Genomic DNA, 24,082 nt, shown 5'->3' on the forward strand with positions numbered 1-24,082 from the left:
CTCAGCCTTTTCTTCTCCTTGTATGTCTAGCCCTTTTTAGAGGGAGACTCTCACCACTTCACTGGCTAATTAGTAACCATCCTCAGGTGTGCTCCCTCCAAGACTTGAGGAGCTGACAGTGGTAAAACTCCTGCCTGTCCACTATTACCAGCAGATGCCAATAAGTGTATGGGAGCTGACCAAAGACTTGCTTGTGTGGGCCAGATGACCTACCCTACAGGTAATTGATATTTTTTGTGGGAAAAATGACTCAAATTATTATTCAAGGCCGACTCTTTTTATATGTTTTACAAAATGTCTAGATGGGATCTTTAATCAAATGTAGGTAATACCTCTCATTTGCAGACCTGGCGATTAATGTTTTTATCTCCTTCAAACTTGATTATTGCAAAGCCCTTTATTCTGTTCTCAGTGGGCAAAACATCCAAAGACTATAACTAACAAAACTGTGCTGCCAGGCTTTTAACACGTTCAAAGAGAAGTAACCACATCACACCAATCCAAAAAGTTGTTCTTGAACACACCACAAAGACTATGGCCAGCAGCCAACTAACATGTACATTCTGTGCCTGAGTGAGAGGAAATAACTTTCCATGCCAGCAGGTGGCAGTAGTCTGCATTCAACATTCAAAAGGGGAAACCGGAAGACCTGGGCATGCGAATATACAAACCGTAAACAATACAGTGTTTGCTTACCATTTTCACACCACTCTCGCTCACCACAGATGGTTCTTCTGAACGAGAATATGGCCTTGTCATTGTGAAAATATTTGCATATTGTTCAGATGAGGCAGGTTTCAGATGAAAAATGAGAAGAGCCTTCTGTGTGTGCCCTCTTGACTTTATTGTTTGCTTGCTTTTGTCGCTTCCATTTCTCTTCTCGAGCACTGATTCGCTAAGCTGAACAGTCAATCAGAGTGATCTCTCTCACCAACGAGCTGTGCCACCAATTCAACATACTCAATCGGCTGAAAAGCCGCCGACAGGGGTCCGACTAGTGTTAACGGTGCGGGACACTAGGGTGCTCACCAATGGCCCCACACTGGCCAATGGCCAAACGTCGGCCTGGTGTGTCACAGCCTTTACAATGTATCTTCTTCTCCTGCAAATTCGCTGTTTGATATCCTCTGGCAGGGCCCTACTACAAGTCTCAAAATCTCACCTTGTCACTACAGGTGACCTGGGGTACATCCCAATTTCCTTATTTGATCATTCCTTGCTTCTTGCTTGACCCAGAAGTCACTCCAGTCTGCCATCATGAAGGCCCCAAAGCGCTTAAGGAGTGAGGATCAAGGAGCAAGGAGGGATCTCTGAGGAGCCATGAGCGAGGATACATGAGAGCAGCCATCGCATCTTTTACCTCCATGCCCCCTGATTGGATATCAGTTATTGATTGGACACTGCAGCTGATCGGACTGATCTGATACATCACAACATCACTAAGTAGACAGACAGAATGCAGATTAAACTCAAGTGTGTGACTTCCTAGTTTTAGATTTTATTCGTTTTATGATTCTCTATCTAGTTAAAAATCTGTGTCAATTGTGGTCCAATCAACAAAAGAACCATTAACAACTTTCTTCATTTATTTGTTTTTTTCTTTTCATGATGTGTTATTTCTCCCATTAACTTTTATTATGGATGAAATAAAATAAGGGAGAGGAAGAGAGTCTGTCAGCAAGATACACTTTAAAGACATTTATATTTTACATCATTTATAGTCATTTCCATTCAGTCACACGTGAGGCTGAAAATTTCTGAGCTTCAGGAAACATTGAGAGGCTGAAACATTTAGTCTAATAATTAATTCCCAGTGTTCAAAAGACACTCTGATTATCTGGGTTATTAAATAATTAATTCACAATCAGAATAAATACAGACCAAATAATGAATAAATAATATAAACACATTCTGCCAGTACAAATGGTCCATGTGCCTCTGAGCAGGACACAGTACACAGTATATATACAGAATGCAGATTTTTATTGTGTGCAGGTGTTTGTTAAACAGGTTACAAGGCTACAGAGAGAAAACACTGCTGCTCTTGCGGTGATAACTCTGCTCTTTTTTTATCAGTATGAGCAAAGTGCATGTGAGCAGACGCAAACTCCATCAAAAGCCGTAACAGCTGTTAAAGACAACCGACAACTGATCCAGCTGTAATCAGCCAACACGTTCTCACTCCCAACTCTTCACATATCGAAGCTTAGTCAAGACCCCCTGACGTCACTTTTTAACGCACGGATCCCTCTTTAGCGTCATTTTTCAACGCCCAGTATCACGGTAGTCACCGTTAAAAATATATATATTTTATGGTGTGACAACGCGGTGGTTAAGTTCTGGTTAGGTTTAGGCACAAAAACCAATCTAACCTTTAGGGTTAGGGAAAGATCATGGTTTGGATTAAAATAAAAAATGCAATAAAAACGGCACGGTGGTCTCGAACCGTAATCTGTGCTGATTTCCAACTTTCTGCCAACATTACAAGCCATCCACCTCCCAATGAGAAAGTAAGTCAGCTGATATAGATGTCGTGAAGTACGTCACTTCAGAAATGTTGATATGATATGTATTGTTAAAATGTTTATGCTCCGTATTACAGGTGTTGAAATATACATATTCAACATATTAGTGGTTTGCAGAAACGTACAATGCCAACGTTTTATTCTGGCGTCTATTTCAGACGTTGTGGGACCTCAGCAGAAGTCCATCGGACTACCCTGCACGTTTAAAAATGATGCTAAAGGGGTACCCAGTGCGTTAAAAAGTGAGAAGAAAAGTTAGAAGAAAAGGCGTCTCATTTCTCTGAAAAATATATTTCGTCATCTCCTCTCTCCTCGCATCTTTTCCTTGCATCTTTAGTGGGAGGGATTGCAAGGAAAAGATGCAAATGAGGGAGACATGGATACAGTTTAAGGGAACTAGGATGTACCCATGGCCTTTGCTGTCCAGGCCCTTTAGCTGTGGAACTCCCTGCAAAGCCTTTTGTTAATCCCCTTTTTAAAACTTTATTTTATGGCTTTATCTTAACTGATGGTGAACTGTTATAATTGATTTAATAATTATATCTTTGACATTTTGGGTTTCATTTACGTATTTATTCTTTGTTTTACTGTAGAGCACGTTGTACCTTGTTTTGAAAAGTACTATATACAGAAGCTATGAAGTGATTACTGTAATACAACTGCATCTACACCATTGACCCTTAGTTCTTTCTCTTTTTCCATTAACTATAGTACTGTCATTTGATCTTTAGCAATAAACAATTCTTGCCCAAAATGTCCATGATTGGTGATGGAGTGTCTCACAGCAGCATGTCCACATTAGTCAAACTGTGTATTTTGGCTCACTGTCTGGCTGCATAATAACCTTGCTGCATTTTCCATTAATCAGCCTCTCAACTAACTGTTTACTGTAATGTCACTCTAGTGCGCATGGCACATAATTATATAATTGTAAGCACTGCCTTGTTTAAACTAAATGGCACAGTGACTGTTTCTCCTGTGTTGTATTGTGCTGTTTGTGGTTATATAGACTTTGTGGTTATATACTGTTATCTTATATCATACTGTAATGCCTTCAGTTTAACTGGAAGTTTTGTGAATCTGTCTGAAGATTGGCAGATCCTTTCTTCAAACTGCTGTCTCATCGAAGCTGTTCAAAAATATTTCAACCTCTGGCCAATACTTATTGATCTGTATTCAGCAGCCCAAGTGAAATGTAAAATTCTTGCCTTGGATCAGTTGATTACATGTTCAAATCCCTTTGTGGCTGTTGTTTGCATTTACACCTCCAAGCAGTGGGTGAGGCACCAGGGCATAAGTAAAGAGAGTAGTGTGCAGCTGTTGATAGTTTTCTCTCTTGTGGTTTGCATTACATACTGTTTGTAGGGTTAGCTTGTCCAACTTAAAGGTCAGTCATCCTTAAGCATGGTCAGGCTCCAACAGGCACCAGGTGTAGCTCCTTTATGCTCCACTGTATATACCAGGCAAATTCTTAGGCTGTAAAAGACACTGCCCCTCATTCTTGTGGTGAGAGTTAATTAATACACAATTAGTTGTTTCTTTTGTTTTTCTCTTGTAGTGTTGTTTTGCCTAGGTTTCATCTTTATGTATCACAGTGCTGGTTTTAAGAGGTTTTTCTTCGTTGGTTGTGTGTCTTAAGATTAGTTAGTGTGTGTGTGTGTGTGTGTGTGTCACCAGCCAGTGGACAATAACTGTAAACACTCCCAGTCATGGGTTGATAAATCCATGGCAGGATCTGACTGGTTTTCAGGCTTCATGAAACGCTATCTAAATCTGTCCATCACAAGTGCACAGCCAACTAGTTCGTCTTGGGCCACAAGCTTCAGTTGTCCAAATGTGCAGAGATTCTTCAAGAGGCTTGGACATGTGACTGAGAAGCACAGCTTCATTGGGAATGATATTTGCATTTGGGATGAGATGGGCATCACAACCATCCAGACTTCTGACCATGTAATTGCACACCGCAGTGTTAAACAAGTTGGTGCAATGAAAAGAATACATCTTTTCCACTCCACTGTTCTCATAAGCTACAGCCCCTTCATCATAGCATCTATGTTCCATTTAAGAAGACAATAAACACAGCCAGTGACACATGGATGAGAATGAATCCTGCAAAAACGATAATCTATGAAATCCCAAGTCTGGTCAGGACCACATTCCCCAGTGCTGCAACTCCAAGCACTGTATAAGCTGGTTTTAGATGTATAGGCATCTGCCCTTTCAATCCAGACATTTTTCATGAGTGTTACTATGTGCTGTCATAAGTCACAGATCACCCTGAGCCTCCTCCCCAGCTGATCAGCCAGCCCAACCCTCCACCTCAGCTAACCAGGCAGACAAAGCATCTACCTCAGCTAATGACGCAGCCCCAGGCTCCTTTCCGGTTGATCAGGCAGGCCAAGCCTTTTCTCCGATTTACCCGACCCATGAGGAAAAGAATCAACAGGACTCTTCAACTCAAGCCTCAGCTGGTCAATGAGGTTTGAATCCATCTGCTCTCTGTCTATTTCCCAAAGCAGGAACAAGGAAGACTCCCAGTGGGAAGAGAAAGAAAGGACAATCAGAAATCCTGACAGATACATCTCTGAAATAGGCACTTGAAGAAGAAGAAAAGAAGGGGAGCACTGGAATAAATTTTAAAAAAGAGAATACACCTGCCATCTGGAAAGGGGCAAAAGAAGAAAACAAAGCAAACAAGCAAAAGGCCCAGACCCAGTGATCAAGAGGATTCCGACACCTCTGATAATGAGAATTTCTGCATTGTGTGCACAGAATACTTTGCAAACATCAAGGCCAAAAGAAGTGTGGCTCAAGTGTGTATGCTTTCAGTTCTGGGCCCGCAAAGCCTGCACTCCCAGGGGACTGAATACTTATGTGACACATGCACATTCAGGAATACAGTCCACACACACACAGACACACACAGAGCAATTGTTTTTGTGCTAAATTTAAAGTTTTAGAGGAAAAAGGGTTTTTTTGTAACCAGCTAGTGTTACAACTCAACTAGTGGGGTAGGTTGTAACAACAGAACTCTTCTCTTTGTATTTGACATTAATTCACATAATCTGTGATTGTGTAGTACATGTCCAAGTGAGTTTTATTTGTAGTAGACAAATATGGGAACCATGTATCAAAGTTTAAGAGATCTAGCACGAACAACCACTGAGTTACTGATGCTCAAACAAAAAGTGTTATTACCATCCCTGGTGTTTCATATATATATATATATACACACAGCATGTGTACAGGTGTAGATAACAGGTGTATAATTGTGTCCATAGCCCGCATTTTGTATATGACAAATAATCACAAAACAGGAATAAACTTAAAAAATGTTGAATTAAGAATATTCCCCTCTACACAAGTTAATAACGTTTTATTTTCAAAATCATGCAAATCCATTCATTACTCATAGACTCAGTCCCTCTTTACACATTTATCCCTCAGAAGTAGCAATAGCCTACTCAACAAGTCTACATGATGCACTACTGTGTGGCAAACTAAACATGCCCCCTCTGTGGTAAATATGGAAAATATTTATTTATTTTTACATGAGCAAAATAGCACAAAGTAATGGCATTATTCAGTTTGATGTGATATTGCAATATTAAAAATAAATAAATAAATAAAAATAGGCATGGCATCAGCATGGTATAATGAGCGCACAGGAATATACATAACACCCACACTGGGTGGTTGCAACTGTAACATCCACTATTGTTATTGTACTGTCATCAGCGCTAAATGAAAATTGTACGTGCGTCCTCACTCAACATTAAAGGTGCAATCAGTAAACATGGCTTTTTAGCAACCTCTAGTGGCAACCAGAACAAAAATACAACACTAGCATCATCTTCTCAACCCCCCATATCTTTTAAACCTATTTCTACTGTTTATAGTTCAAACTGACTCCGGTGAGGTGATACAACACTGCTAGCACTAAAAGATTAAAGGTACCCTGTGGAGTTTTTGACCACTAGTAGTCCTTTGGGGAAATGTTTTTAGTGTGGATACCCATTTTGGTTGTTTATGAGATACACAATACTTCCAATGGTTTCACACATGCAGGTTTCAAAATTATCCAGAAATCAGCTTTGCTAATGTTTTAAAGAAGGAAACGCCTTCAAAATGTTGTTAGACGTCAAGGATTCACACACGTTTTAGTGAGATGTATGCAAAGAGAAACATTGTTTGTTTACATGAAAACTCCACAGGTATCTTTAACTTCCAAGGCCTCAAATATCAAGTTCCATCTATGTATTTCACAATGAGAATACTCACTCGCAAATACGTTATTAGCTGTGGTGAGCTGAATTTTGTCATGCTGCAAAAACAAACTCTAGGGGGATAACTTAGTTTGCTAACTTAACTGAATTATACTTTAAGTTGCTTATTATGGAGACACAAAATGTAAAATATTTAATAAATATATATAATGAAATAAATAATATGAGTAAATATGGACAAAATCTATAATGAATGAATCAACTGATTTGATTTTCAGTCTGAATGAGCCAATCCTATCACTGGCTCTGCCTCTAGACAAGCATTTCATATTCATGTTATATATCTTGTCTGTATTTATTCATATGATTATTTATTTCATTATACCTAATTTTGAACACTTGGGTCTCCATATTGTACTGATCTAGGAAATATAAAGCTCCCTCCACCTTTCACATGCATCAGTGTTAACCAGTGTTAACCTGGGTTTTACTGAGTTGACCATGGGTCTGGGAGTGTGAAGCATTCCCAGATAATTCACAAAACAGGACAACCTCTGCAAGTTGAGGAAGCTGAAACAGAAGAATGACTGGCAATGTTTAGCCAAACCTGTATGTAGTGGTGGTTTTATGCAAAGAGCCAATAAAATATTACTTATATATATTGCACCTTTAAGATTAAGCGGTAAACTAATTTCACAGAACCTCTGTTTTATTCCTTTACCACTATTTGCTAAGCAAATAAATAAAATAAATAGATAATAAAATAATAATATACATACTTTTATTTTAATGTGAGACAAAGTTAAGTAAGCTTTTGTTTGCAATTTACAATGGTCAGTCACCTCCCATACACTCCCTGAAGGGCTATTGCTTGAGCTTAAAACCAAATAATACTTAAACAAACCTTTTTACTCATAGTATATTAAAACAGAGATGGTTAAGTGAGAGAAAAGCTGGAGCCACTTTTTTTTTTTTTCAAAGGGATGCAGTTGTGGCAAATGATTTGAAGAGTTACAATGAAGCCCACAACACTTAAAATACAATATTACATAAATCTTAATTCATCTTAAATAATCCTATTAAACAATTTATGGGTGTCATAGATTTTGTCTTTGTTATACTTTTTCATTAAACCTGCATAATAAACATGCAATGGCATTATTCTTCTCAGATATTTTGTTGGAGAATGTCTATACAAAAAGAGTAACTCTGTCTGCTGTATTGCATAAGATCATCACCAAAATAAAAACCAAAAAAACCTTTGATAAACAATCCTTATTTGAAAAGGTTTCTTGGACATGTTTGAACATTTGCCAGCTGTGAGCATTCATTCAGTCAACACACATCCTCTATCACTAAGAGATGAATCAATAAGAGATGAAAATAAATAAATGATACTTAAATGATGATGTATTTTATTGGTCATTTTGAATCTGAAATTATCACTTATTTGGTCTTTATCTGTGCATCCAAACTTTGTAAGTCATGAAATGTTTTCTATGGAACATTTCTTAAATACAATGTTAGTGCTTGTCTTCCACTTTGAACACTGCCAGTTAATTTTCCTGCTTTGCAGTTAGAGGTGTAACAATTACACTACAAAATAGAAAATGAGTGTACAATCCAACATATTAAAATGAATGGATTTCTGTCCCTTGATGTCATATTGCACGAGACAGAATGTATACAGTAGGTGTGTCTGCAGCAGAGTGTTTACTAAAAGAAGGCTAAACTAACAAAATGAATCCATCTTTTAAAGTTGATTTTATGAGCATCATGGAAACAGTTGTGTTGTGGCACAGCCATCACACACTTGTACCTTGTCCTGCAATCGACTAAACAAAAAGATTTGCTCAGTTGCCAGTTTATTAGGTACATGCAGCTAAAACTAAGTTTAACACAACAACCCTGGACACTGTGGTTTGTTTATTCTGAGAGATTTTTCTAATATTTTGTCCACTCATTTATATCAAGAAGGGCAGACTAAAAGTTAGAGAGAACTCTCAGTATAACACAAACAATTCAACAACACAAACTACATCCTCTGAAATGACCATAAAGCTACAATCAACACCTCTCTTAAACAGAAACATTAGAATCTTCTTGAAGGTAGGATTTATCGCAGGGATCTTATGTGACACGGTATTCATTTTGGCTACATGTACATAATAAACTGGCATTTGAGTGTACAGAGAATCACCCCCAAAGAACCTGATACTTTCAGTAAAAAGGAAGAAGCCCTCTACACTCTTATTACAACACTGCCAATGGTGACACACTCCACTGAAGCCTGCTGCTGAACTTCTCAGAACTCTATAAGACAACTGTAGGCTCATTGGATAATACTGTATAATTGAGCAGTACTGACTTGTACATTTTGAACATTGTTACACCCCTATTTGCACTGCATAAAGCTATAAAGCAAACTGAAATTTGAAATAATTTCAGATGTAGATACTAGTCAGGTTTGCAAAACTGCTGAATAACTAATGATTAAGTTTCATAATCCCAATAACGAGTATTATTATTATCTTTCTCCTTATCTTGTCTACTTTGCTATAGTGCTCACACATGGCATGTTTCACTCTTCCACAAAGACTGTCACACACAGCTCCAGATGTTTCCCTCGGTCTTTACATTGCATTTATGTGAAGCTCTCTGACATTCTTCTCTCCTCCTCCAGCTTGCATAGCTCATCCCTGGCTTAGTAAGGCACTGTATCCTCCTGTCTTCCCTCCCTCTGTTTTCATCCATCCATCATGTGTCCTCAGCCTGCCCTTGCTGTGCATTCCCACTGCAGGCAACATGACTGATGGGCGGCTCCAGTCTGGCAGATTATTTGTTTTTATTAACTAAGAAGCACGCACTAACTTTGTCTACAGCTATAAAATTTAAAACAGATAAATGACTTACATTTTTGCTGCTTTGGTATTGCTTTTCATAATACTACATTATTTGATTAACAAATGAACCTAGCAAGCCCTAATTACGTAGTATTTATTATCATTTAAAAAAAGACTAAAGCCCCATTAGCGGCACCTAAAGACTGTGATGTTTCTTACACCCCGCAATAGTGAAGAGTTGGACAGAAAAACATACTGACTATTTAGCAGTTCTTAGAGCCTTGATCAGAAGTTTGGCGAAGAAAATGTAATGTTTGTCTGGGTGGTGGCGTTAGAGGAAAGATCATGTGGTTAGTAGTTAGAAATTAAAAGGGAGCATAGATGTGCTCAGTAAATCTCATGGCAATCTGACCAGTAGTTGTTGGACAGACATATCCATCCTCAGGCCCTGCTGCTACAAGGGTAAAACATCAAATCAAAGAGAAAAAATCATTCAGAGTTGCCAACGATGTCAATAATGGATTCAGCCATTCATTTATTTCTGTAGTCTTTCAAACAAAAGATGTAGATAACTGGCAAGCTGATGGAGGATTATGACTTGTTGATGTCCATGCTTTAGCTGAGTCACTCAGCTCAACAGTAACAAAATGGACTGTTGATCATGTTGCTAGCAATGTGAACACTTAGTTAAGGAGCCCTTCACACACAGTGTTGGCAAGTACAGGGTGTGGACACAATATTAACATCTGTAAACGCTACTGTCATTCAACCCAGTACAACGGCCCCATTTGTGAAGATTACTAGTTCAGTTTTTGTTGACACAGGTGTTGATTCAACTCTATGTTGGTTGTGGAGGCTGTAGTTTGGTGCTGTGTTGGATTAGATTATTATGTGGAGGCACCTTATCTTCCCTCTAAACGTAACACAAACTGAAAATCAGTGTCATAAAATCATCACCTTTTTTTTATTTTTTAACAAAAACTGACCGTAATAGCTTCTCAAAGGTAAGATTTATTGCAGAGCTGTGGTATTGGATTACAGCAGGTTATAGAGGTCTTTCTTTGTGTCCACTCCCTATACCTACATGCAACGTGCATTGTACACATGAAAAGTCTCGTAAACATCATCATACTAATGTCTGCTCTTTGTGTAGTGATCATTGTCCTAAAAGTCTCTTAGAACAGAACCGGAAGAGATCTCTTTATCTTCCTTCCACTCTCCTCTGTCCATCTTTGGGTCCTTCCTTTTTCTCTTGCTCCTTTTTGTCTTTTTTGCTTGTTACTGTGAATACTTGAAGAATAAGATGAAGCAGTCATCATCTGAGCCAAAAACCTTTATGTGCCACCAGTCTCATTTTATACAGCATATAATCTGATATTTTCTATGTACAAAGCCTTAGAAGCATTCCAAACAAAGTGTGCTGGAAGTTGGGGCAGAGTTGGCGAGTTGACTGGCTGGATGAGGAAGAGCTGGGAGGAAGGTCTGTGGTTATAGGTCTAGGTCTGAACTGAGGGTTGGGCCTGTAGCAGAGGCTGGAAATGTGGTTCCTCCTAGGCTCGGGAGTGGAGCAGAGTGTAGAACTCGTGGTTTGGTAGAATAGGGACTGATTAGAAAGCGGTAAGACAGGTTTGAGGGATCAGCACAGGGGGCAGAGGGAAGATGCCTGTAAAGGGCCTCGAACAGGTTACAGTATGAAAGGGAAGAGTCTGTTGCTCCATGAACAGATCAGTTGAGCTGATCCTCGTACTGTTTCCGGAAACAGTCACCAGCAGGGAAAAACTCCCAGCAACGCTCCTGGTACATCTTCCATACGTAAGACTCCTTCAGGACAGACAGATGGAGGAAAAGAGGCTTTACATTAACATTTTAGTATTTGGTTGACTCATTTACATCTACTACCACTAAGGTCAGCAGTTGAGGATTTAAGTACCAGACTGCTAAAGGCTTCAGTATGCTTCAAACAAGGTCATATTGATGTATTGTCTAAACACAAGGTAAAAGTGTGGAGAAAAGCCTGCAGTCAGAGCGGAGAAGCTCAGAATCATGTAAATGGTGTTGTACTCTTTACTGTACTTTAGCTGCTAAATGCTCCACTATGTTCACCAGCTAGTCTACAGCTAACTGTTTGCCATTTGGTGATGAGCATGTAGTGTAGAGTGACTGCCTGATGTGGCTAAAAATGACACTATGAGGGCACTGAGAGTGAACGAAAACAGTAAAGTTGCAGCCGGACAGCTAAACAATGAGCTGAAACTCACTATAAAGCTCCATGAAGCCGAGGGGAACTGCAGAGTCACTGATAATCTGTAGGTTTATTGCTACGAGCAACACCTTTTACATTACACACTGACATTTCATACGTTATTATGAAAAAATATGAATTATTGACACTTTAAAAAAGTAGGCAGACACAGCCCTCTTTCCTGTTCTGCCATTGTAGAGGAGATTTCAGAGGCTGGTAGACGATCTGCACTTTGTTTGAAGCATACTGAGGCTTTGTCACTGCAGTATCACAGTGGTGTATGTTTACTGAAACCAAAGGGAAATAAAGTGGTTTACCTGGCCTGTGTGCTCTGTTTCATCTTTGTTGATAAGATACATCACAAAGAATCTGAAACATACATACACACACACACACACACACACACACACACACACACACACACACAGTCATTAGAAAAACATATTCACTGACAATATTAAAACAAATACACCACATGCACAAACACACACCAACAGCACCTAATGTTAAATCATATGTTAAATATCTAATCTAATTCTACTGTCTTGTACTTTTGCCCTCCCCTAAAGCCGCTGAATGCTGAGTCTTTTGCCATAATCTGTGTGAAATAAGATAAAATGATCCTAATTCTGAATTTAATACTAAGGGCAAATAGTAATCTTAAACCAAAGACAAATTAAACCCTGGACCTTGAATCCTATTTCTTAAATAGGGAGGACAAAAAAATCTCCACTGAGTTCTGCGTTTTGAGAAATTGTCCTGACTTCCTCTGACAAATGTCAGCAGACCTGTTAAATGCAGCCTTTGTTTCTTCTATTACAGCAGGTCTGTTTCAAAGGAAGAACAGCTGAGAAATGTTCCCACTATCTTGTTGGATACAGACTGTGTTTGCACATTTTTCATGCAAAGTATTCTGACACAGCTGCAACATAAACACAGCACACAAAAAGATTGGCCACATAAAGCCATATTGGGTGTTTCCACCGCAGTAACTTTCCCAGAGGACCAGGAACCTTTTCAGAAACTAAACCTGCATTTCAACCAGAGGAACCAAGGACTAAATTTAGTGCCTGTACAGTAATTCCAGGTGTAAATGATCCGGGTATTTCAGGACTGCAGTTTGTAGGGCTGAATGTCTTTGCTTCATTCACTGATTATTGGGTGCGATTACTATCTATATTTGGATGAGGGATGGACATTACAAAGTAATGCTTTGATGCTGGATTCCTCAGAGGGAGCACTGATGAGAGAACAAAGTGAGAAATTAAGAGAAATAAAACTTTCTGCTTATTGTCTATGGTGGTTATGTTCTAAAGCAGAAATAAATACCCATTAAACACTCAGCATTGTTTACTGTGGAGAGAGGTGTTCTAGAGTTTTAAGCAGTGGTGGAAGAAGTACACAGATTCTTTACTTAAGTAAAAGTATTAATATAGTAATGTAAAAAGTCCTGCATGAAAAATCCTACTTAAGTAAAAGTACATAAGTATTAGCAGCAAAATGTAGTTGAAGTATTGCAGTAAAAGTAGTGGTTTAGTCTCTCTGACTGATATATTATTATATATGACATCATTAGATTATTAATAGTGAAGCATCAGTGTTAGAGCAGCATGTTACTGTTGTAGCTGCTGGAGGTGGAGCTAGTTTCAACTAGTTTATATACAGTTAGCTAGTTTAGTCCACTGGTTCCCAGCCTAGGGATCGGGCCCCTCCAAAGGGTCAGCAGATAAATCTGAGGGGTCGTGAGATGATTAATGGGAGAGGAAAGAAGAAAAAACAAAGTTCTCATACACAAATCTGTTTTCGGTTTTTGGACTTTCTCTCTAATCTTTGATTTTTGCTGAAATATTGGATCATTTGAACATTTATTGAAATGAAAGCATGTGAGAAGTTTAGAGGGAAAAATCACTATTTGGTGGAGCTGTTAACAACTCATAGACATGTGAAATGTGACCCCGACTACACACTGCTTTTTGTAAGACGTCGAAAGCCAAAAAGGTTGGAAACCACTGGTTTCATCTTTAACAATGTGTTGTATTTTAAAAGCTTGTTATATTATCCATTGTGTCAAATCTCCATCTGACAAATAACTAAAGCTGTCAAATAAACGTAGTGGTGTAGAAAGTACAATATTTCCCTCTGAAATGTAGAGGAGTGGAAGTATAAGGTAGCATCACATGGAAATACTCAAGTAAAGTACAAGTATCTCAAAAATGCACTTAAGTAAAGTACTTGGGTAAATGTACTTAATAACTTTCCACCACTGGTTTTAAATCTCTCTTTTCACCTCTGCATTTCTGTTTTCATTCATTACATCTAACTCAAACATCAGCAACATGATATAGTAAATATAAAGAACAACAGGATGTTGTGAAAATTTCATTTCAAATGGAACCTCAAACAGCCAGATTAGCGTTGAAATGATTGTGTGTCACTGCTCTAAAAACTCCCAGTCAACATAGATCTTAAGCAAAGGTTCCCTTCTACCTGTTTGTAATTCTAGCTTCATTACAGGAAATAATAAAACACTGGCTGTCACAATGTTAATAGGACAAGAGCACACATACAAACACAAATAAAGTCCAGATGTACTCACAAGTAGTTGGCTAAGTTGTGCTCCTGTAGCGTGTGCGTTTCAAAGCCGTGTGGCACTGTGTCAAAGTAGTCATTGCCTATTCCACAGATAAAGCATTTGGTCTGGAAGAGAAACATGGAAATGTTAAATTGCTTTTGGTTGTGTAGTGTTTTGCAATACATTTTTTATAGTATAGCTGTCAATATTGCTTTGTTTTAAGTGTATAGAATTTGTGTGCGCATGTGTTTGTGTCTGTCTCTTCACCTCCATGTCTTCTTTCACTTGCTCCTGCTGGTCCCTCAGCTCTCCAAAAGCGTCAATGATCAAACCTAGAATTTCCAAGTCCAAAGATAGAGGAGTTAAACAGCATGACCCACAGTCTTCTAGTGTTTCTTGTAATGTTTTTTCTTTAGAGTTTCTCTCGCAGAACTCACTTACTTACCACTGGATCACAACCACTTGAAAACCACAAGTTCTTTGTTTTATCCAAAAAATCCTTTTAATACTACTAGGTTCATATGAGTCTGTTTTGCTGTTGTCTTACAGTTTTCACAATAATTAACGATCACAATTTTAATTGTCTTTATGTGGAACAAAGGCAGAATATTTAATGCAACCTTAAGATGCCATTGCAAAGCCTTAAATCTCAAGTTGTAAGCCTGGAAAAAAAAAGCAAAAAAATTCCATTTAGTTGTTCCAGGGCCATTATGCATGCTGGGTCACTGGCATGGGAATTACTAAGATGCAAATGGCACAGAGCCATTGTTAATGTTATTAGATTCAGTTGTGTCTGCTTCCAAAACACCACCTGCTTGTAGCTGCAATAAGATGCCCAGATTTTTACACCAAACTGTACCAGAATGGAACAAAAGTCTATGGCATTTGTCTTCGTCACTAAAGAAAAAGGCAAAACATGTGTGCTCTAATGGAAGAATATTCAATAAGCACTACGGCTCTGGCATTGGTCTTCTATAAAGCAAGGCAACTGATCAAGATAACTGACTGATGGAGACCATTATATCGAATATTGCTGGATAATGGTACAAAGTGTCGCACAGCTACATTTGGATGTGAACAAAATGTGTGTTCTCATGAAAGCTGCTGGTTTCAACTGTTATTACGACTTTTCCTATGTCTTAGTAGAAGTATTAGGGCTGGGAAACAAATTAAATCAATAGTGGACCTGTTGGTAAACGTAATATAACATTCATTACTGTCAGAACATGCAGAAAACTATTCAATGGGGAAAAAATGGTGTTCATTAAATTTTAGGGCAAAGACTTGGTTTAAGGTTAAAGTAAGGTTAGGGTTAGGCAAGTAGTGGTTATGGTTATGGTTAAGGTAAGTCTCCAGTAAGTGAATGTAATGTCCTCTGAAGTGATGGAAACACAATTGTGTGTGTGTGTGTGTGTGTGTGTGCTTGATCTCTCACCCTGAATGATGGCCAGGAGGATTACAATGACAAAGAAGAAGAAGGTGATGTCAAAGATGATCCGATAGATCTCGTACTCATCACCTGCAGGGTCTTCAATCTGGTCACCAATCCCTCCACCTGCTCGCACACCCACATACATGTGGAACATATAGCACTGGGAGAGAGGGGGAGAGACGGAGATGGAGTTTAAGTAGCTGGATTTGAAAATATGGACCAGTTGTGATCATTGCTGCTCACAGGCTGGATTTACAGACGCTTCTCTGAAATATTGCAATGAAATTTGCAAACCTTTTGCTACTTTACACACAGGTAATACACATGAGGAAAAAAGGGCTATGAATGGACAATCTTCTATGTTGTGTCTGGTTTGATGGTCATATGATCTAGGTCCCTGTATAAATCTACCCTAATATTGAAAATGCTTCTATACTGTGCACAAAGAAACTTTGTAACATCTCCAACATAAATATAGCAACAAAGTACAAAAAAACATAACCACTTTAAAATCAAGTTCACAGAGAAAAAGTCAGTTTTATTTGGAAAACTGGAAAGAGAATAAGAAAAGGAGAGAAATATATGCTGTACATATAGAGGGAACAAGATGGAAAGAGGAACTGAGCAAAAGGAGAGGGAGGGTTGAAGATGGAAAACTCCAGTACAGAGAGAGAAGCATGAAGGCTGAGAGAGGAGCAAGTGAACAGAAAAGGAGAGATCAGCTCAGATCCTCTCATCCTGCTGTGAATGTTATTGTAAGGGATTTATTCACATAAAGGGAGCAGAGGAAAGAGTAAAAACCTCCCTGAGGCAGTGGCCCTTCATCAGTCTCTCTCTCCATCCCACTAAGCTGCTATCACCTTCCTGTAGAACAGGCAGAGCTGCCACCCCCAGACCCTTAATAGGAAACAGTAGTGCTAGCGCTCTATGGAATGCTATGGGTGGCTGACTATAGGGGATTAGAGTGTGTGTGTCCTGAAATTTCCGGGTGACAGAAGGCTCCCTCCCACCCCAGAAAACACACACACACCAACCGTAGAGCCCTTATATAGTATTTCTTTCAGATGGCTTGACTGCAGGGAACAACCCTAATCACAGCTGCAATTCATTCTTTCTTTACCTGTTTCTTCCCTCCATCTTTTCTCTGTACTACACCATTTAAAGTTGGTCAAGTTTATGTATTTCACTTATGACATATAGTCATGCTATTTACCTACTTACACCTGTTAAGCTAACCTGCAGTGAAGGGTTGCACCACCAAAGTTTAAAACATAAAAATCTGCTATTATTGTATCATGGAGTGAGATTAGTAGTTTAGCAACTATCTTTCAGATTACTGCAGATAGCTGCTTTCCCAATACCATATTCCAGAATCACAAAGCTGACTCACTTTTAACAAGGGTAGATCAACATGGTAACCTTTTCTAGCATCATTAAACTGTTTTAAAGATTCCATTATCCAGGATCACCAGTGGTACGCTTAATGAAGCCAGGTAACCCAAAGAGAGCCAATACTGAACTTGCATCACCACACAGGCCACATTTGTGATTTTGGGTTGTATAAATAAATTGACTTTACAAATGGCTTTACTATCTGCACAACGTATGGCGTCCTCTATCCTTAGAATCTGGATTCAGATAAGGATTCTTTGCTAATGTGACATGCACTATAGCAAATGGTTGCCTGAAAATGAACAGATAAAAAAAGACCATGTAATGTAATCTTGCAGAAGTTCAGCTGGACTGCATACAGAGCCTGAGGGTGAACACTGTCAGACTAAAAGCTCTGACCCATGACTTTCTGTCCATAAATGGTGATGGACCCTCTTTACTGACTACTTTCTCAAAGTCAATTACACAGACTTTACTGACACTGTCAACCAGAACAGTAGTGAGCCACTGCTCAGAACAATCAGAATGAATACCAGAGAAAAGACAGCAAGCTGAACCATTGTCTTCATGCCTTACAACTCTCAGCCATCCAGATGACATAAAAGTACAATAGTTAATAGTTAACAGGTTATATATTTTTTTTAAGTTACCAGCCTCAGCTTCCAGTATAGTGTTTGCTCCACTTCACAGTGTTTAATCCCAAATACCAAGGATTGTCACCCGTGCCACCTCCAGATCCACTTTAACAAGACTGTCACCCAGCTCCATACATATAACTCCTGTTCGCACTACCATCATCCACACAGCTATTATATTCATTTCAAACTTCTTCATGATATTCATGGTAATCTTATCTGTGTTATGTCTGTATTTGTTCCTGTACACATGTAAAATGCTGCTTACAATTAACACCAACGCAGTGCAATCTTTGCTCTTTTTAGGCTATTTCCAGTGGGGACTTGTTGTGACCCTCCAATGATCACAGTAAGTTAAGAATGTTGTGTGCATTACATTTCTATCCAATACATTTCTCATACTCACTGTCAACATGTCATCACATTTCATGTCTGGCAGTTCTCCATCTTCACTCTTGTTGTAGAACTTCCTGAAGAAGTTGAAAGCCACCACTGTGTAGAGATACACCACCACAGCTAACAGGCCAACTGTTAACACCAGCTGGAAGAGAAGAAAGAAAAGACAAGACTACTTTGATACACAAGGAAGTCTAGGTAAACATTATCAGTGCAACATGCAGCATTTTCTGCAAAGTATTTTGTCCACTTTATGTGAGATGGTCAGATAACACTGCGTCCAGTGTTTGGCAGAATGGTTCATCCTCTATCTTTTAGAAAAATAGGGACAGGACATGTACATTACTTTAATTGCATATACAATAATGCAATTTATCTTTCTTCACTGAAACTGAAATGTGTTTCTCTGCAATACACAAAGAATTAATCGCATTTAAAGAGTTTTGAATTGAGTTTTTAGTGAGTGCCATCAACATGTGCAAAGAGTGGAGGGGTTCAAAAGGTGTTCCTAATATTTTGCCCCCCTCATGTATGTTAATGGCACTCTAGTACATCACCACCACCCACCATGACCTCAATAATAATAAAGAAGAATTATCACCTTTTTGACAATGTCGATAAAAACTGAAAATGTATATGCTTCATAAAAGTATAATTAATGGCAGAGCTGTTGTATTGGATTGTATTAGATTGGACTAGTGTTCCTAATAAAGTGGCCGGTGAGTGTGTATATATATATATATATATATATATATATATATATACACACACACAAACACACACACACATATATATGTCTACAGCTTTAAGGATTATGCTACAGCCCAAAGCTGTCAGAAATTGGTCAGAGCGATTGAATTTGAATTGAATCTTGCAGTAAATGAACAGCTTAGGACAACATGCAGAAGAGCCTGTCAGAAGCACAACTGGACCACATCATACTGGCTGTCCCTGTCACACTTAAATCTGCATTCATTGCAGCTCCAGGGAAAGCTCACAGATATACAGCCATCACATATATATCATAGTATTATACTTTCTAAACTTGTTACAACTAACATGTTAGCAAGCTTCTATTTACACATTCCACAAAGCCACACTTAAATTCATTTGACATTGTGCTTGTGTCCAACTGATGAATGTTAAGTCCAATATTGGTATGAAGTTGTCACCTGTTTGCCATTGTGTGTGACTGATGAGAGGATGGTCCGCAGTGTCTTGAAACCCATCGCAATGTCCAGCAGATGGGCAGCAAAGAAAAAGTTGTTATAGTGGCCCAGGATGGACATGGTCATATACCAGGCCAGATACAGGAAGGACTGCAGGGAGGAGGAGAGAGAGGTTTGTCAAGATACTGTAGTGACTAGTGCAGTGAGTGTGTAACTCCGTTACAGGATTATCAATAAAAATTAAGAGTAGAAGATATAATGCACAGTTAACCAAGCTCAAAACAGTTAACAGTTTTAAACTCATAGATTTTAAGGTTACAGAATCACAAAACTAATATGGAAACAGTTATGATGACATGTCATTGATCAATGTTCAGTTTGTGGCTCCATTTACATGGGTCGGTGGTGGGATAATGTATCATCTTATAAAGACGTGGTACTGTAGCTTTGTGAATTACAGACTTTAAATTTTCTCAGAATTACAAAAATACTTGAACAAATGTGTGAAATGTATACAAAATTATTTCCATTTGATGGAATGGTAAAGACATGACAAACATGGAGTTTTGTATTTTGATATTTCACTCAAAATAAATATCACACTGCTTCAATGAAGAGCTGGAACCTGCTGATACAGAATACAGTACATATGACACTATCATACAGTGTGGAAAAACATGACCAATTTAAAACTGATTGAGGGGAAAACAGGATGTAATGGGAAATTTTATAATGGTAGTATTTAAAAGAAAATAAAAAATAAGGTGTTTGGAAACCCTGTTATTATAAGGACATTCTGCAGTGAATCCACATGATGGAGCCAGACATGGTGGATGATTGGTGCTGCTGCACACTTACATTGTCTGTGAATACAACACCCAGCTTCCAGATCTGGTACTTGACATCAATGGAGTTCAGCCTGTTGACAGAAGCAGAAGAGACTCACAGAGGATGATCATGTGTCCAGATGTTTTTTTTTTTGCCCTGAGTCGAGCGTACGAGGCAGATGTTGCTACAGTTGATTTCCAAATTCCATTTGTCTAGATGCAAACTATGAAGTTTAATTTGTGCTGTGCTGTATTGGTACTTATGGAACCTCTGTTAAAATTCCTTACATTTTAGCTGATTAAACCATTTTGAAATATATAAGTGGATGCACTTTAACGGGAGACATGTTCAGTATACAATAACTCTGGTCAGCTCACCATGGAATTGTTGCTATTGTTAATATTTGAGCTCCTGCTAATTTATTTAGGCCATAACTTATGCTAATTTATGTTGTAAAATGCTATGTGTAAAAAACTAAGGAATGAGCAAAACTCTGGGCATCTATTGGGTTATTGGGTCACTGGATAACTAAAAGCTAGAGAATTTCCTTAAACTGCTTAAAATCAAACAATTAATGTGAAGGTAAATGCTGACCGTCCCCACACTGGTCTTGATTCTCTACACACTATACATACACACACACTTACACACACACACACACACACACACACACACACACACACACACACACAGAATACTCACACAGCAGCCAGTGAGCTGTCTCTCCTCGGCTTTCTCTTTTTGTGAGCGTCGCTGAAGTCCAGAGCAGCTTTGTCCATTCCCAGAAGCTCACTGATGCGGTCATGGCCGTAAAACTCCCCATATTTATCCATCACCTGAGGAAGAGCAGATCACTGTGTAGTGTGTGTCCTGCTAAATGTGCTGCTAACGCTATGCTTTCTGTCTAGACACGTGGTAAGAATGTCCATTCTTGATTAAAAGCTGTATTTTCACTATCTACTTGTCTCTTTTTACAGCACTTTTCTCTGACTTGTGTCAGACCTCGTCTCCAGTTAATATTAAACGTATCGCATATCCAAATTGCACCAAATTTGACACTGCACTCCATTAGGTCCCCAGCCATACACCCGCAAAGTGTGAAGTCAATTGGATGAACAGTTCAAGAGATACATGAAGGACATACAGACAGACAGAGATTCCTTCCTTTAGTAGAGAGATGAAAAATCTCAGAAAAATTGTAAGTATAGTAACAAGGAGTCAAAGATATGTTTTCCCACAGCTAATAATGACTTGAATCAAATCAAGATGAACAAACATGTTATTCAATTTCAGAATTCACTTGGACTTGGTAATATGATTAAATATGATTGTTAAGTGCTTGTAGAAGATTATCAGGTCACAGTGACACCTACCTTCCTCTTCACAAACTTATCCCAGTAGTTGTTTGGGAAAGATCTGAAAATCAAAAAACAAAAGTCTAATCAGACTCAGCACATCACCAAAATAAATTGATAGATTTACAGTTGTATTAAAATGAAAATGTAATTGTAAAGGTACAAAATATGCAAAATATGCCTTGTTGCACTATGAGCTCACTAAGGCAAGTTCCTAACAATGTTTGCTGTAATGTCAGTAAAGTTAACTCGAATCATTTACTCAAGTACTGTATTTAAATACAATTTTGAGGTACTTATACTTTACTTCAGTATTTAAAAGGTGACTAAATGCTGCCTATTTTGCTGGGAGGTGGCATGCCTTGGGCACATAGTCTCGGAGCAAGGCATAGCCACAGACCCCAGGAAGGCTCAGCAGGTCAAGGAATGGCCCACACACCAGACCGTGACTGAGGTATGTCAGTTTGTTGGACTGGCCTCCTATAATAGGCGCTATCTTAAAGATTTTGCAGTGATTCCTCAGCCGCTCCACATCCTCACCAAAAGGTATACCAGATTCCTTTGGTCAGAAGAGTGCCAAAATGCATTCATGGCACTAACGGGCTGAATGACCTCTGCACCCATTTTGGGCTACCCACTTGATGATGACGCTGGAAACTGACGCCAATGATTTTGGGATTGGGGCGGTGCTGTCTCAGATACAAGCAGGTAAGGAGCGAGTTCTCATCTATGGCAGCCAACACCTGTCTCCCACTGAGCAGAACTACTACACAACTAGGAGGGAGCTCCTTGCAGTTGTCAGCTTTACGGAGCATTTTCGGCAGCACCTGTTAGGGAGGCCCTTCGTAATATGCACTCATCATAGTAGCCTCTGTTGGCTGATGAAAATGAGAGAGCCAACTGGTGGTTGGAGAAGCTGGCAGAGTATGAGTTCCAGGTCAACAGCACTCAAATGTGGACTGCTTGTTGAGGCATCCGTGCCGCAAGAACTGCCTGTTCAATATACTGACCCTTCCTTGGACAAGGAACATGTCTGCCATCAGGGAATACAATGTAACCTGAATTATGATGGTACAGAGGGGAACACCAAAACCAGTTCTACTATAATGGGGGCAGGAGCCATGGAGGTGAAATGCCAGAACTGTCAAAGCAATAGTGAAAAACAGGTGGGAAGTCATAGTAGAACAGGTTTGACCGAAAATCCTTGAAACAGCAAAAGAGTGCATCTCACCAGGGCCAGTAATTCCCCATTGTTTGCTGGATGGACCAGTACCCAACTAGAGGATGCCCAGAAAGCTAACCCTGATCTGGCACCTGTGAGGAGATGGTTGGAAGGAGGCAATGGCTGGCCTTCATGGCCGGTGGTGTCCCTATACAGTCCCACTACAAAAGCTTATTGGAGCCAGTGGGAGAGATTGTATATGAAATACAGGATTCTAGTATGGCAGTTTTACTGCACTGATCTTCTTACCATCCTATGAGGGGCTCTATTTCATCCTTGGTCAACTAGATGATCTAGTGTATCTGATTCAGAAGAGTCCTAAGTAAAGTGAAAGTGGTACACCATGACAAGATGAAACCATATCTGTTTTAGAGACAGGACCGCTGGATTCTGACTTGGGGACTTGGGTCTTGCTGACCTGTTTGGGGGTGCTGTGGTGGACAGGGACCTCATCTTCAGGTGCTCCTGAGAGCCCCCAAATTTTGTAATATTGTGCCTCAAAACCCTGCCCTCACACTCAAATACTCTCTGCTTGTGCTTAGATTTGCTCTGTTTCTGCTCAAACTGTGTGCTTGCACTCAGACATACTGTTGTTTGCACAGATTTCCTGCGCTCCAATTTCAGTTCTTCTCCTCGCACTCAGGATGCTTCTGCGCACTCGTGGAACTTCTGCTCTCAGATTTCTGCTCTGCTCTCAGATTTTTTGTGCAACAACCCTGTCAAAATCCCCCAACCAATAGAAGGCCAAGTATAGTGTTGACCAATGAAATGACTGGTCTATTAATTTCCCTATTCACTTTCATTCCAGGCTTTTTCAAGTAAGCTCAGCTTTCTTTAGCTGCATTGATGGAATACACCCCTGGAGTTCTTCCATATAACTGGTTTACAAAAACACTTGGCTCTGTTTCCTTTCCTGCTTGTTCCCTCTTGGGAGTGGGAAAGGAAGATACATTTTCAATGTGCCTCATTTTCCTCTCAGCCTCACAGAATTTTGACAGAGCTTAATACTGTATGTCTACTCACTGTGTGTTGATTACAAGTCTGTCCCACTGTCCTTTAATGTCATCCTCAGATGGTTGTTCTGTGATGTAAAGACCATCAAATTCCAGCTTCCTGGCCACCTCCTTCTCACGCTTGAAGATCACCAGTGGCACCTACATCACACATACACGCACGCACGCACACACGCACACACACACAAAACAATATAGGATAATCACAGAGTGCTATTTCATTCCAGAAAAT

At 39.3% G+C, this 24,082-nt stretch overlaps 2 protein-coding genes and 1 long non-coding RNA gene across 4 annotated transcripts in view; 1 reads left to right on the forward strand and 2 right to left on the reverse strand.

Moving 5' to 3' along the window:
• Window positions 1–768, reverse strand: part of LOC121887123 (muscarinic acetylcholine receptor M1-like) — a 28,900-nt gene extending 28,132 nt beyond the window's left edge. Inside the window, exon 1 of the mRNA XM_042397702.1 lies at window positions 697–768. The gene's annotated coding sequence lies outside the window, so the exon portion shown is untranslated. The remainder of the gene's footprint in view (window positions 1–696) is intronic.
• LOC121887125 lies at window positions 82–23,986 on the forward strand. Of its 2 annotated transcripts, XR_006092913.1 has the most exons (4): window positions 82–220; window positions 18,174–18,216; window positions 18,307–18,461; window positions 23,910–23,986. It is a non-coding gene; the product is annotated as an uncharacterized LOC121887125 (long non-coding RNA). The 2 variants fall into 2 exon arrangements; XR_006092912.1 differs by lacking the exon at window positions 23,910–23,986 and having other exon boundaries at window positions 18,307–18,486.
• Window positions 10,106–24,082, reverse strand: part of ryr2a (ryanodine receptor 2a (cardiac)) — a 185,374-nt gene continuing 171,397 nt past the window's right edge. Inside the window, exons 104-114 of the mRNA XM_042397704.1 lie at window positions 23,861–23,991; window positions 21,634–21,676; window positions 20,963–21,096; window positions 20,291–20,351; window positions 19,436–19,582; window positions 18,274–18,408; window positions 15,844–16,000; window positions 14,676–14,740; window positions 14,433–14,533; window positions 12,154–12,205; window positions 10,106–11,415 (exon numbers count right to left, since the gene is read on the reverse strand). Coding sequence (XP_042253638.1) covers window positions 11,320–11,415; window positions 12,154–12,205; window positions 14,433–14,533; window positions 14,676–14,740; window positions 15,844–16,000; window positions 18,274–18,408; window positions 19,436–19,582; window positions 20,291–20,351; window positions 20,963–21,096; window positions 21,634–21,676; window positions 23,861–23,991 — 1,122 coding nt within the window. The 3' untranslated portion in view covers window positions 10,106–11,319. The remainder of the gene's footprint in view (window positions 11,416–12,153; window positions 12,206–14,432; window positions 14,534–14,675; window positions 14,741–15,843; window positions 16,001–18,273; window positions 18,409–19,435; window positions 19,583–20,290; window positions 20,352–20,962; window positions 21,097–21,633; window positions 21,677–23,860; window positions 23,992–24,082) is intronic.

Source organism: Thunnus maccoyii, chromosome 20, assembly GCF_910596095.1.
Source record: "Thunnus maccoyii chromosome 20, fThuMac1.1, whole genome shotgun sequence".
Lineage (NCBI taxonomy): Eukaryota > Metazoa > Chordata > Actinopteri > Scombriformes > Scombridae > Thunnus > Thunnus maccoyii.